General features: G+C 38.4%; 1 protein-coding gene across 4 annotated transcripts in view; it reads left to right on the top strand.

The window, feature by feature from the left end:
• Positions 1–12,391, top strand: part of KIAA1328 (KIAA1328 ortholog) — a 171,144-nt gene that overhangs the window by 13,241 nt on the left and 145,512 nt on the right. For all 4 annotated transcript variants that reach the window (XM_027671050.1, XM_027671051.1, XM_027671052.1 and 1 more), the window contains one exon: positions 5,825–5,940. In XM_027671050.1, coding sequence (XP_027526851.1) covers positions 5,825–5,940 — 116 coding nt within the window. The remainder of the gene's footprint in view (positions 1–5,824; positions 5,941–12,391) is intronic.

The raw sequence follows: 12,391 nt of genomic DNA, 5'->3' as shown, positions 1-12,391 counted from the left end.
AGAAGGAGCAGTGCAGGGTCTGCTGGGACATGGCCAGTTGACTGCTGAGCGTTAAGGATTTGCTAAACACCACACTGAGAATGATTATGAAGTATTCTAGAGCGAAATACTTCAAGTGTTATGCAGATTTTGAGAGCTCTCTCTGTTGCAGCGTTTGGCTGAATGGAGAGGATCTCAAATTTCTTTGCAGAGAGTGAATGTGTGTGTGCTTGCAAGCATTCCCTTCACTCCTAACTGATACAGGCCATACCCATAGCCATAGTTCTGTGACTTTGGGGCTCCTAGTATGACAGGTGTATCACAAATGCTTCTTCCCTGCCTGCACAGTTCACATACCTGTACAGCTCACATATGCAATTTGCTTTAGAGTGAGCAGAGGCCTGGACTTAAGTGACAGAGAATGGTTCGTGAAAGTTTAATTTTTGTCTTTAGTGGTGAAAATTGGTATTTAGCTACTTTATATTCTTTCTTTCTTCAGATAAGATAAACATGGAGAAAGCTGGCTCCCTGTTGTCTTTGCAAATAAATCTTCTAAAGCAATTTAGGTAGAAAGGAATCGTAATGCCCTTATTCACCCGTGGGAGGGAGTGATTGCCCTTTCCAAATGAGATACAAGACAGTTCTTGCTATCCTGTTAGTGTCTTTCTGGCTGAGATCACTGGGCATACCCAGGATGACCTGTAACTGGCAGCTACCAAACAGCCTTCAGACATGCATTTGACCCTTACTGAGAAGATGCTTCCTCCTTCCCAAGACCTTGGATTCCTAAACCCTTTTGTAGGATGCTAGCAGTCTGGGATGCCAGTCTTTTCCACTGCCATTGCTTTTATCAGGACTTTTTATCCTGATAAGATGAAATCGACCAACTAAAATTGAAATTTTCCAACAAAAGGTGAAAATGGGAATCAAAACAGAAGGTTAATTTGGTTACAGAACTGGAAACCATTACAAAGGAGGACAGTAAAACTATTGTAGCATATATCTGCTGTTTAAGTGTTTTTCTTCCAGGATCTTTGAAGGACAACTTGCCTGTGGAAACCCATATTACAAATCTCTAGTGTTTGGCCTCTTGGGTTGCCTTCTCTCCTCGGTTACACTACTTCATATTTAACCAAATTGTTACCTGGCTTTAACCTCAAGATCTTTTCTTTTTTGTTTTTTGTATGTTACTTTAGGAGCAATATTGTGCTTCAGTTCTCTTAATTGGTCAGGCAGTGAGACTGCAAATGAGATATCCCTAAGCTTGTCTGGCAAATGGCTTTGTGTTGATAGGAAAAGCATGCCCAGGATTATTGTATCACCAATCACACTTACCTTTTGTGCTTAAAAAGTCATTTGTAGCTATAAATTCATGCTGTGAGATCTAGTTTTGTATTTTGCAAGATGCATATCATAAAATTTATCCATTGTGCAGCAATTTCAATTAGGTTTTGGGACCATTTTTTTTTTGTTAATTTTTTTTTTTAATTTGTACAAACTGCCCATGATAGTGGAGTAAAATGTATGAGATTTGTGAACATTGTCCTTGGACAAAAAATACTGCCATTCTCTCTTCCTGGAGTGCTTGTATTAAAAGTCACTTTATTGCTCAGTTGTGCCAGAGGCACAATTCTGGCATGGGAAATTCTGTTTTTGCCTTTCTGGAGTGCGTCTTTCAGTCAGGATAGCTGGTTTCATTCCATGGTATCCATGTGCGCTGGACTTTGCATGATGCCCTTATCTTGGTCCTTGCTTGATTTTTGACTCCTGTGATGGACTTGTCTGTTTCAGATGCCACTCTTTGCTTGAAATTTAAAAACTTGTAGTTTTCAAAAATGGTCATCAAAATGTTTTCATCTTTGCTAGCTAGTTGGCAGATGAATACCAGGTTAGTGTTTCCTAAAAGATAAGTGTTCCCAAAGAGTATAGGACTGATCAGTGAAGTTTCCAGTGTTTGTATCTCTGCTTTTTGTTTGTTTTGTCTTCTGTCTTAATTTGCTGAGCCACAGTTCTTAATGCATTTCATATTTCTCTTGGTAAAAGCTCTTTTTTTTTTTTTAACATTTTTAAAACTCTTCATTTTTAAAGATTGTAAGTGCCTTCAGTCAGGAAGAGTTCTTTTGAGTTCTGTCCCTAGTGTAGTGTTGATGTGAGTATTATCGCGGCTCTTTCTTGTGCGTGTCAGTTTTTCATTAAACAAATAAAACTTGAAGTGCTGTTGACTTGTGCAGTGCTTCAGAAATTCCACCTGGAGAGCATCAATCCTGCTTACTCAGTGGAATGAGTCAGTGTCACCAGTAAACTTGTTGATCAATTCCTTCTTTAGATCAGACAGAAACACTGGTATCAGCAGTGGACTTGGTAGCACAGCACAGTAATTGGAACTGGTGAACTAGGAATTAATTTTAACCCTCAGGCTGATGTCCTAGGAGGTTTTTTTGTCAATATATCTGTGTTATGAGTTTTTCTTTTTCTACAGAGGCTCCTGTAAAATGAAATTAAAATATTGATTTAAGTGCATCTAGAATTATGTAAGCTTTGAATTTTACTATGAATTTATTATATTGAATTCATGTAAGCTGTCAAATTTAAAACAAATCTTGAAACAAGATGGTGCATATCCTATGACACAAGGTGGGTCAGTGTGAATTGTGTGCAACAAAATGCTTCAGACACTAAATGGGAAGATGAGTTCTGCTGATTTGTCATCTTTGTCATCAGGCCTCTACTTGATCCTGGAAACAAAAACAATGGAGCTGAACACCTGCATGTTGCCCAGTGGAGCAGTTGTACCCTTTGTAGTTGTGGTGCCTTCATTCTTTCATGGTTCTTTTCTGACCCAAGGGGATGAATAGTGGGTGAAAATCCTTTTGAGGAGCATATGAGCCTTGTAATGTTTTTGTATGGCATCAGTGGAGTCCTTCCTCCTTCTGCTAAAAATCATCTGTTCTTTACTGCCAGAAGGCAAAGAAATAAGTATATAAAAACATCTCACTGAGCTATTTATAGGAAGTGACATAAATCCAGCATAATCTGATGACATTCTTGTATTCCTTTTCTCTACTCCTTTTGCCACCTCCTGTGAGTGACTGTCTTCTGTATCTTGCCTGCCCTTTATGGGCTGTCTCCTGCTTTGTGATACATAAACACGTACTGCCACATTTCTTCTAAGATCACTTACTGTTCTCAGTCATTTACTGCATAAGATATGTGGCACAATATATTCATGTGTCTGGGAGTGTGACAACTTGCTGTGATCTGTGTTAAATACAAACACAGCACGTGAATGTGATGCACACTGATACAAGCAGCAAATCACAGAATCCAGAGATGAGTAAAACCTGCTAGGTTTAGTCTGATTTCTCTAGTGCTCTGTTCTTTCTCACCTTATTTTCTTATGTTTGAGTTTAGTGTTATTGGATGCTAGCATAACCCAGTGTTTCAGTTGTCCCAAACCTTTTTCTCATGTAGCATCACTCCTGCAGTTAGTAAGCAAGCTTCCTTCCTTACAGAGTGTCCTGGAGATGATACATGTCCTCTCTTTCCTTTCCAATTCCCTTCCCTGCTCCTTTACTTCTTGTCTTTCATTCACATGGTCACAGCTGTCTTCATTGTGTCTGTCTAAATGATTTTCTTTTTTTTAATTTTTGCATCTTTCACTGATAATGTGAAGGAAGGTCATATATTCTGTAGTCATCTAATGGCTCGAGAACTTGTGGTTAGTTGCTAAAGCCTGGGTCTGCAGCCTGTGGCATGTGTGCTGTAGCTGTTACTGCATCAGGGGGCAAAGAAAGATGTGTGGTAGATATTTTTCAAAAGCTTGTTGCCTGCTTAGCTAAGGATCGTGTAGGTGTTGGTATTTATCCAGAGCTAATAAAGCTGGTTCCCTTTGCTGTTTTTTTAATGCTGTGCACAACCCTCACAAGAGTGGAGGGCCAGGGGCTTAGGAATGGGTTGAACTCATCACACCTTCCCAGGCCAGGGCCAGCGTTGTAAATGAGACCATGGGCATATGAATAGTGGAATGTTTTTACACTTAATCCATGTACTTTTTTCCTGTAATTTAGAAACTTTCCCATTAATAGTTTGATCCAAGCTTTATAACCAACCCAATTTAAAGAATTTGATTGTATGTTATCTGTTGTTTGTCTTCATCTAGGTTTGTAGAGAAGAAGTGTGAGTTTCAGTACTATTGTTTCCAACTTCATGCAGTCCTCTCAAGCTGATATGGGAAGGGCTGTGGGTTAATCTTAGAGTTGGGGAATACTAGAGTTCACCCCTGGGGAGTGACCCAGTTGTGGTATTTATGGCTTTTCTTCTGGAAGATCAAAACAAATCTGTGTCCTCTTAAGGGAAACACCATAATGTCAAATGGATGTGTCCTCCTTTGTTGGAGCTCTCTATCAAGAATGGCAGTGAGTCTGATGGGATGAGTGAAAGGCTTAGTCCAGGCATAGATATAAATATATATATAATATATAATAATAATAATGGCCAGTCTTCGCGAACGAAGATTTGGGGAAAGGTCTTTTACCTTTCCAGCCTGCGCAATGGATTTTTTAGGTGAGACACAGCCTGCGCTGAACTGAGCCCACCCTTTAATCCTAAGGTTCATCTGCCGGGGCCAAGCAAGCTTGGACAATGGCAGTGAGGTCCTCAGGACGTAGGTTTGTTTAGAGTGACCTTCTCATAGATGGATGGCCTCACAGGGCTAACGAGCTACCATCTGCCCGGGGGACTTGGGATTCGAACCCGTGGTCGCAGCAGTGAGAGTCCTGCATGCTAACCACTAGGCCACCAGGGGTCCCCATATATAATATGTATATTTCATATATTTTTTTTTTTTTTTTTTTTTTTCTCCTCTTTCCTCTTCCTATGTGATTGTTCCACTTAAAGGAAGTTGAAGTTTTTTAAAAGTTATACTGCTTTGGTCTCCTGTCACCTGTGCTGTGGCAGCTGTTTCATCATCATAAAAGACTGAACTTTAAGAGCCTTCAGCAACAGAAATTGCCTAAGTGCAGAGCAATAATATTTATTAGTCTAAGCTCATTACTTAATATTTTTGTGGAGCTTTTATAGAACCGTGATTTCTAAGCCATGTTTTTTAGCATAGGATGATCTGTGCATAATGATCTTCTTGCCTACGTGATACCAGAATAATTGTTTTTACAGCCTGCTCTTGAGGTGCAGAATAAATGATCATTGTAAACCTTTCTCACATTGTCATCTTTTAATCTTGATCCAGTTATTTACACTGAGCAGCAAGATACAGGGTGCCATGCCCCAGACAGAAAGGAAAATTTACTCCTGCAGCTCGATATTTTAAAATCCCCAGAACAGGACAAACTGTTTTGTTTGGAGAAAACTAACAAGAAAAATGATTCTTTCCTGGACTTATATTTGACCAGTAAATGTGAAAGAAGGATTACTTTATAGATTAAGAAATAGAAAAGTTTTCCAATTTCCTTCCTGTCTTGTCAGTTAAGGTCTCCCATTTGAGTTTTCTGTCTTCATGCCCTGGGCTTGCAAGGATCCCAGTGAGTCTTCATTATGGCTGCAGGGAATCAGGCTGCAAAAGCTAATAGTGGGTTCAGGTCCTTACTTTGTTCTTCCGTGCTACCCATTAATGTGCATGTACTCTACTGAGATTGGTGTCTTTGAAGAAATGATGTATTGCATAAAGTCATATGCATCCTCCCTTGTAATATAATAAAATAAACATTGTGAGGAGCGAACCTGTTTAAGGGTGGAGAGGGTGTTATGCATTTACCTGCAAAGTGGTGAGGAATTGGAAGGCAGACACTGGTTATGGGCATATATTTTATTTTTCTCAAATTCTTTTCAGGGTGAGTGAAGAAAAAGAGGTGACAGAAGAACGGCTGAAAGCTGAACAGGAATCATTTGAGAAGAAGATCAGACAGCTAGAGGAACAGAATGAACTTATCGTCAAGGAAAGGGAAGATATCCTTTAAAAATATGTGCAATGGCTCACTGAAATAAAAAGTGAACTACAGAGAAATAATTGTTCTAATTTATGGCATAGAATAAATCTGCATGTGCTGCCATTCAAAAGCAATCAGAGAGATGACTTGTCAGCATGTGACACTGGTTCATTTGAGCTTAAAACTGCCATCCAGCTGTTCCTATGATGTTGTTTTGCTATGAAATAGATATTTGTCAACTAAAAATGACAATAAGGAATTTATGCATTAAAATATGATTATAGATTTATTTTTTTTACTTAATTCTGTTAGGTGGCTTTAATTTAGGTCTAAAACTTGCATGGTGTTCCATTTCTCTCTGTGTCCAGAGAAAGAAAATCTACACTGAAGGCATATAAACTACATATATGTAGTAGGGGGTTTAGCCAATTTTGACTTGTTTTGATGTAGGGTTTGTTTGTTTGTTTATGAACAGCTGATTCTTTTTTTCTTGCAGACTGTCACTTGCATTTTTTTAAGCTCCATATGCTTAGTCCCGATCTTGGAATATCACATATCACATGCAGAGTCAGTATCATTGCAGGAACTGCAGTTTTCCTTCGGTGTGGTGTTACAGACCTTTACCAAAAATCTCTTCTTTGTTTCTCTTCCAAATCTTTGCTGTCGATGCTTTGTTGTTTAATTTCTCAGAGATCTGATGGTTGACTGTAGTAGGGTGTGGAAGAGACGATGCTGCAACTACAGCAACAGCAATTAGTGTGTGGTTCATCAGGAGCTGTATTTCCAATAGGCAGGATAATAATGCTTGCTGTTTTTAGGCAGCATGATACAGCCTGTATACAGTACTGTTTTCAGTCCTGAGTCATCCCTTGTTCAAGATAAAAATGGCAGAAGTTGAGGAGAAGGGCTGCTTGAGATGATGGGGGGCCTGGAGAAGCTGTTTCCTGAGCAGAAACTGAAGTGTGTCTGTGTATGCTTTTGAATAATGACTGGAATGGTGGTGGGGTGAATAGGGGAGAGACAACGCTGAGGCAAAAAGGGGCTATTCAAGGTATGAGCCAGTGTTGAAGCAGAAATAAACGGACATAAACAATCCACAAACTTAAAGTTCGAGGAAGGTTCTGGAAAGTTCAAGCAATCCTATTTCACTGTTTATCCCTGGGAGGCTTAACAAAAAAAGCAGTTTCTTTTTGATGGAACTTGCTTGGCTTACAATAGGCACTCAGTGATGTGTGGTCTCTGCCAGCAGGGGATTGCCCTTGGTGACCCAGAAGATCCCTTGTGTCACAGTGGCACTTAAATTGTTAGAAAGAGTTTTGCCTGTTTGTACTAAATAATATACGCATCAACAAACTTAGCTGGCCATGAACAGTTACTGGAAAATATTAAATCTGATGTATTCAAGAGCCATTAGTTGTGGCTGCAACTCTTCTACATTAATTTCACTAAATCAGTATTTTGTTGTGTATTACATCTTGTGTATTCAGTCAGCTCATGAATGTGGGTGGGATGCATATTCCTGATTAATTTTTTTAAAAATTTATCCACATAAAGCTTTTACTAATTTATGTAAGGTTTATTTGGCTACTGGGAAGTAGACATTCTTACTTGTTTTTTTGTTTTGTGGGCTTTATTTCTTTCTTGTTTTTTTTTCCCTCTGCTAGAAATAGATTGCGCAGGCATGAATATTTTTCCAGAAGTCTGGTAGACATGGCAGAAGGTTAATGCATGCAATTTTACACTTCATAAAACTTTGTAAAACCTAGAAATATAAAACAAGGTTATAATTTAAAACAATATAATTTTAACTACCGCAATACTTGCCTATCATACATGAATGATTCAAGATTTTCAACGTAACTCTGATCAGTTAATTTTTTAAAGCTTGTTGCAGGGACAAGAAATAGTAGAAATGACTTGCTGAGTTTGAACACAGATTATGGCCATTTCAAGTACAGCAACTTGAAATTCTTCAAGTTCTTCTGGATTGTGGAGTTCACTTGCAAATAAGATATCAGGGATATAATACCATAAGAAAACATCTTCAAGCTATCCCAGTATTTAAAAATTATCCTGTGGTAATAAATTGGTGCTTCTGATATAACTGCAGATATCCAGTGAAGTGTAATTTCAACTTGGTAAAGGTTTAATTCATTTAGCATGGGCAATTTGTTTTTTTTTTGGCAACATGTATTTTGTTGATTTTCTTTTTTTTTTTTTTCTTATTGAGATTCTTGCAGATATTGTTTGGTGCTTGAAATTCCTACTTTGAAGCAAGTCTGTCTTTATTTTGCTGTGGTTGATTATTTTTTTCCCCCAAGAAGCTGTGAGGACCCCTCTGTTAGAACTCATTGCTGATGAACTATTACAGAAGCTTTGGGGGGTGGGGAAACGGGTGATATGCAGTGAACTCACTGCAAAACTTTGAGTAACTTAGCAGTGTTTGAAATCCAGTATCTGTCTGCAGCCTAAGCTCACATTTGCTTTGGAATTGGTCAGTATCATCTGGGTAGGGAACAGCAGCTAAAATTTCATGCAAATTTAATATTCTATCCTTCCATTGCAGTTGACACTTCGAAAATTGAGTAGTTATTACCAGGGCATTCCACTAGTGGAGGACAACCCTGATGAGCACACTATGAACCACAAATAGGCCAGCCTACTCTTAGCATTGCCAAGTACTTACTATTACAGAATTAAGGAAAATTAGGGATTTCAAGTAGTTGCCTGGTCTACAACTTTTTCCTAAAGCAGTATTGTTAGACCTGTCATATTATAATTTGGACAAAAGTAGGTGTTTTGGCTTGGTTTTTCTTAAGGCATTTAACACTTGAAACTGTCTTCTTTCAGAAGAAGCTTGATCTAAAGTGTTTCAAACAATTCCAAAACCAAAACAGGATCAAAACTTTATTTTGCTTGTAAGAAACTCCTGTAAGCCTTTTTTTCTGGAAAGTTCTAGTACTGTTGTTCTTAGGAGATGTGATGCTTAGTGATTTTAAGGTGCGCGTGCTGTGATGACATCTCTTGCTGTTATTAAAATTTGCCCAGTTAAGCTGAACTGGAAAATCCAATAACAGATGCCCCTGTTCTTTTGATGCCCTCCATAATGAAAGCATCTTACAACTGTGAAGACGAGAAAGTGGTGGGAAAAAATCATTTTCTGAAAGCAAAGATTTAAGTAAGAGGTAGAGGGAAAAATGTGAGAGTGTGTATTGAGAAAGTGAGATCTAGAACTTGGCTGGAAAGAAAGACTTCGGAAAGGAGGTTAGGCTGGACATGGCTGATGTGAAAGCAGTAAAAGCCTGTGAGTGATGAGTTCAGAAGTGTTTGGGATAAGCAGTCAGGGTTAAGGAGGAGCCAGGATGGCAGCAGTTGGCCTAGGATGAGGCAGATGATTGTGAGACAGCTGGTGGAGGCAGGGATGTGTCTGTTCTGTGTATTCCAGCACTCTCCAAACTTTGAAGCAGAATTTGAGGCAAAGCTCGTGAGAAGGGTGTTACGTCCCTCCGTGTCTTCCTCGACATCCACTCTTGATATTTGTCTTCTGGATACACACTGGGTGACTAAACTGCTTCTAGTGGCCATCTAAATTCTGGCATTGACTTTGGAGTGTGTGACTTGCAACTTCATTTTTCTAATTTGTTTCATTTGCATTTTCACAATAAGGGATGAGCAGTGTGCAGCACATTATGCACTTAGACAACTTGTGCTGCCTGTTTTTCCAGCTCTGCTAGGAGCTGTTAATAGAAAAGCTGCTGGCTTTCCTTCCCCCCCCCAGCATATTTTCATGCACCTATTATTAATTTAGGTCCTAAATATGATTTAATTTAACAATCAGGAAAATATCTTTTGTAAGATGCCCCAGTACTGTCATGATAGATGTCTTAGGAAAAAAAGTATAATAATGAGATTATTAAGAAACAAATACTACTATTATTTCAGAGCCCAAAGAAATAAGGTTGTGGTCTTTAGCTTTTCTTATTATCACTATTGGGGATTTTTTTCATGTAAATTTGGTGATGTTGCATAAATGAAGAAGAAGAAACAATCTTAACATGTCTGTAAAGATTTATTCATTGAGTAGAGGAAACTTTGAAAAAAATTTGAAAAATTGGTTGTTGACTTCTAAGCTCTGCTTAAATTATCATTATGTAGACAAAGGATAGGCAAGTAAAGAGAAGAAGAGATTGTTTATTACTAACTTCTTTCTGTAAATTTAAATTTATCAGTCCTACTAAACTGCTGTTTTTGTGTATATTTAGAACGTACCTGGGTTAGTTAAGCTTTTTGTTGGAATTATTTCTGATTGAACATAGACTTACAGAATGGTTTGGGCTGGAAGGGCCTTTAAAGACCATCTAGATCCAACGCCCCTGGCCAGGGACACCTCCCAGTAGACTAGGTTGCTGAAGACCAAGCCAAGTTCATATGGCAAATCCCATGTGATTTACTTGGTTAGTCTTAAAATTGATCACAGACTCTGTTTACATATGTCCTTAATATTATAGAACTACTTAATTAGTTGATTTTGCATGCAGTTAACGTGAATATTAATTTAACTAAAACAGTTCATTTGCTGATATTGTTAGTGAGACATAGAATATTAATTTGCTGGAAGAATAATGAGCTTTATAAGCATTATCTAGAGACTTTAAAATGCTTTTAGTTTTGCCATAGTACTGTTCATTACATTAGTCTTGCATACATAAATTAGAGTACTTACATATTTTCTCCTTTTCCTATCTTACTGTGTTAATGGGGAATTAGTAGTATTTTTCAGAAGAAAAATAGTTGCTGGCTTTACTTAATGCAAAGAACAAAGTGATAGAAAAGCAGGTATCAGAGTACAGAATTTACTTGCTTTTTCTGTCATACTTTTTCTCTGTAATGTTTAATTTGCTTTTCTGAAAATGTGGAGAGAAACATGCGCTTCTGTTTCCTTTCCTTTTTTTAATCTGACCCATCAGGTTGTCATCACAAGTGAAGAAACAAAAAGAGTCTTGCACAAGGAGGCTTTGGCAATGTATTTTGTGCGATGTGTGGTCCCTGCCTGGCAGATACCTGTGTGTGTGTCCCTCCCCATGGCAGCTGTTTGCAAGAGGACAGTTAGTCTGAACTCAAAATGACAACACAGTGTCAGAGAGAACTGGGGTATGGAAATTAACAGTATAGTTAAGCATGTATATATATAAAACTGGGTCCCTGCCTTGTTTCTCACCCTCCCCACCCCTAACAGAAAATAAAGGGCAAGAAGAAAATTTCAATGTGAAGACAAATTTTCTGTTTGCAGGAAACTTGTACATAGTGCCTTTGAAAGTCAAGCTATTTGTTTAAGACTCAGTAACAGTTTGGGAGTTCAACTTTGGCTAAGTCTGTTCCTGATGGTTTAGTTTCTGACAAGTTATGAATGGAGGGTTTGAAATGACCATCATTATTTTTCTTTTATTTCTTAACTTGGCTCCCTTGACTTATCAGTTTTAGGTTTTTTCCTTTCTATTTTTCATATGTGAATGCATACTATATATCTTCTTGTGCATCATAATTTCTTTGAAGGTGTGTGAGGAGAATGAAAAAGGTAGTATTTTGTCCCTTTCTCCCATTTTATCCAACTGCTTCACTCTTTGAAGGTGTTTTCCTTACTGTTATTTCAGGTATCTTACTAGTAAATGTTTCTAAGCAACCCTTGAGGAATATTGAAAAAAAGCTGCACTTATTAAAAAGCCCCTGAATATTTATATACTATTCTATAACTGCAGTGTTGGCTAAATAATGTATGTATTTACGAACTTAAATGTAGAAAAATCCGTCAAGGACTGTTGGGTAAATAAGATATTTTGAATTTTTCATGAACTTTTAAACTAAAACAAGGTGAAACGTTGTAATGTTGAGTGTTCAAATGGATCAATGGCTGCAGATGCATTTGAGGCTGAGCTTTCTATGTTTAATCCTAGCTTGTGCCTTAGAGCACAAGCTGGCTACCTTGTCCATGTTGTGAAAATACCCAGAATCAACAGGCAGCATTTAAACAGTCAGCAACAGCCTCTGTAGAATGTGAGCTAGACAGGCTTTTTGCCCTAAACCTTTGCACTCAAGTGGTGCAGGACTGTCTGTGAGATGGCACTGTCAATACAGAAATACAGCTGTGGGGTGAGAGAAGCAGACTTGGTCTGTGTTTTGTACCAGGTGTGGAATGGTTCAGTGTGTGGCTGACGCAGGGGAAGATGTTCCCACCCGGCAGCTCTGCTACAGAATTTTGGAGGCCTCCTGAGGTGACCTGTTGAGGGCTAGTAGCATTCTTGCATCTCCTCAGTTTCATGACATTTTTATATTGTGGTGATCTGTTCCTGGTCCTAAAGACTTGGTGTTTCTGAGCTGTCTGACTGAATAAGAGTTAGAGTTCTGCTCTGCCCGGTTGTTGATAACGACTGGTCGCTACATGCTTCACAGACAGCCTCTCTCCTAGCTCTGGG

The sequence above is a fragment of the Neopelma chrysocephalum genome, unplaced genomic scaffold (assembly GCF_003984885.1).
Source record: "Neopelma chrysocephalum unplaced genomic scaffold, ASM398488v2 Primary Assembly neopelma1_97027, whole genome shotgun sequence".
Taxonomy (NCBI): domain Eukaryota; kingdom Metazoa; phylum Chordata; class Aves; order Passeriformes; family Pipridae; genus Neopelma; species Neopelma chrysocephalum.
This window is presented reverse-complemented; position numbering and strand designations above follow the sequence as displayed.